Source organism: Propithecus coquereli, unplaced genomic scaffold, assembly GCF_000956105.1.
Source record: "Propithecus coquereli isolate 6110/MARCELLA unplaced genomic scaffold, Pcoq_1.0 Scaffold19, whole genome shotgun sequence".
In the NCBI taxonomy this organism is placed as follows: Eukaryota; Metazoa; Chordata; class Mammalia; order Primates; family Indriidae; genus Propithecus; species Propithecus coquereli.
Genome location: NW_012143856.1, coordinates 9210947 through 9212690, shown reverse-complemented (window position 1 = coordinate 9212690; position 1744 = coordinate 9210947). Strand labels below are relative to the sequence as shown.

Genomic DNA, 1744 nt, shown 5'->3' with positions numbered 1-1744 from the left:
TTAATTTTTGACTGTTTTAAAAATATTAAACATTTTTGTTTTAAAACTGCACAATAAACTTTAGTAATTTCTTTTTCTGTTACTAGTAACTTTTAAATTTGGTGTCTAGAAAATGTCTGTATCCATACACTTGAATTAAATATTAAAGTAGATGAGAAATTGTGGCTTCTGATAAATTTGTTTCTTTTCTTTTGATAGACATATAGCGTCTTTCCTGTCAATCTTCAAACTAGTATTAATAGGCTTAATAATTGTTGGCAAGGATCCTTTTGCTTTTTTTGGCATGCAAGCTCCTAGCATCTGGCAGTGGGGCCAAGAAAATAAGGTATGTAACTTAATACCTTTGGTAACTGTAGGTTTTTAGCTTGTCAATTAAAAGATTTTAATGAATTTTTTTGAGTACTTATTACTGATTCACCTGTTAATTTCAACTTATACCACTTTTATCTCTAGGCAAGTCACTTAACCTTTTTGGCCTACGTTTCCATGTTGATGAATTAAGAATGATTATGTATTAAACCTTTTTATTTTGGGGGGATAGGGAGGTATTACTTTAATAGAACCTGGGCATAAAATAACTTATTACCTGATTTTGATTATATTATTTAGGTCAAATCATATCCAGCAAAACTTAATATATACATATTGTAGGCCTTTTGTATCAAGTAATGCAGTATTAATGGGTTGATTCACATTAATAAAAGGGGTTTCAATGAATTTATTCTTATCAAAACACCTGTCTCTCTCTTTTAATTATTTGTCCTTTGACTCTTCTGTTCGTGGAGATCCGTTTGGCAAATTACTTGAATGAATCAATATAAATATACTTGTGCTACTTCTCTTTTCTTCTGTAGGGTCTTGCTGCAGCATACATTCTCTGTAGAGTACTCTTATTTTCATGTGTTACTTAAAATAATTTTTTCTGGAGGATCTACCATTCTGTCAGAAATTTTTATTTTTCTCTTAAGTAGAATTTCTTTTTTTTTTTTTTTGCAAAACAAGAGAATTTTATTTTATTTATTTATTTTACTTCAGCGTATTATGGGGGTGCAGATGTTTAGGTTACATATGTTGCCCTTGCCCCCCCTCGCCCCCCAAGACCGAGCTTCAAGCCTGTCCATCCCCTGGATGATGCACATTGCACTCTTTGTGTATGCATATACCCGTCCCCTACTCCCCGCTCCCCCCTGCCCAACATCCAATAAATGTTATTCTTATATGTGTACTTATGTGTTGATCAGTTAATACCAATTTGATAGTGAGTATATGTGGTGCTTGTTTTTCCATTCTTGGGATACTTCACTTAGTAGAATGTGTTCAGCTCTTTCCAGGAGAATACAAGAGGTGCTATATCACCATTGTTTCTTAAAGCTGAATAGTACTCCATGGTATACGTATACCACATTTTATTAATCCACTCATGTATTGATGGACACTTGGGTTTTTTCCACATCTTTGCAATTGTGAATTGTGCTGCTATGAACATTCAGGTGCAGATGTCTTTTTCATAGAGTGACTTCTGTTCTTTTGGGTAGATGCCCAGTAATGGGATTGCTGGATCAAATGGTAGCTCTACTTGTATCTCTTTAAGGGATCTCCATATTGCTTTTGAGTAGAATTTCTTAAGCTTTCTTCTGTGAAGTATTCTTTTTTTGAGTCCTCTATCTGGCCTTGTCCTTTAGTTCTAGGCTGAATACTATCAGCAGACTCCTTCCTACATAGTTGTACTTTTTTTTTTTTTTTT

At 33.5% G+C, this 1744-nt stretch overlaps 1 protein-coding gene across 1 annotated transcript in view; it reads left to right on the top strand.

The window, feature by feature from the left end:
* The window catches only part of LOC105809110 (selenoprotein T), a 41888-nt gene that overhangs the window by 29110 nt on the left and 11034 nt on the right, over positions 1 to 1744 (top strand). The window contains exon 2 of the mRNA XM_012642856.1: positions 190 to 325. Within this exon, the coding sequence (XP_012498310.1) occupies positions 190 to 325 (136 nt within the window). The remainder of the gene's footprint in view (positions 1 to 189; positions 326 to 1744) is intronic.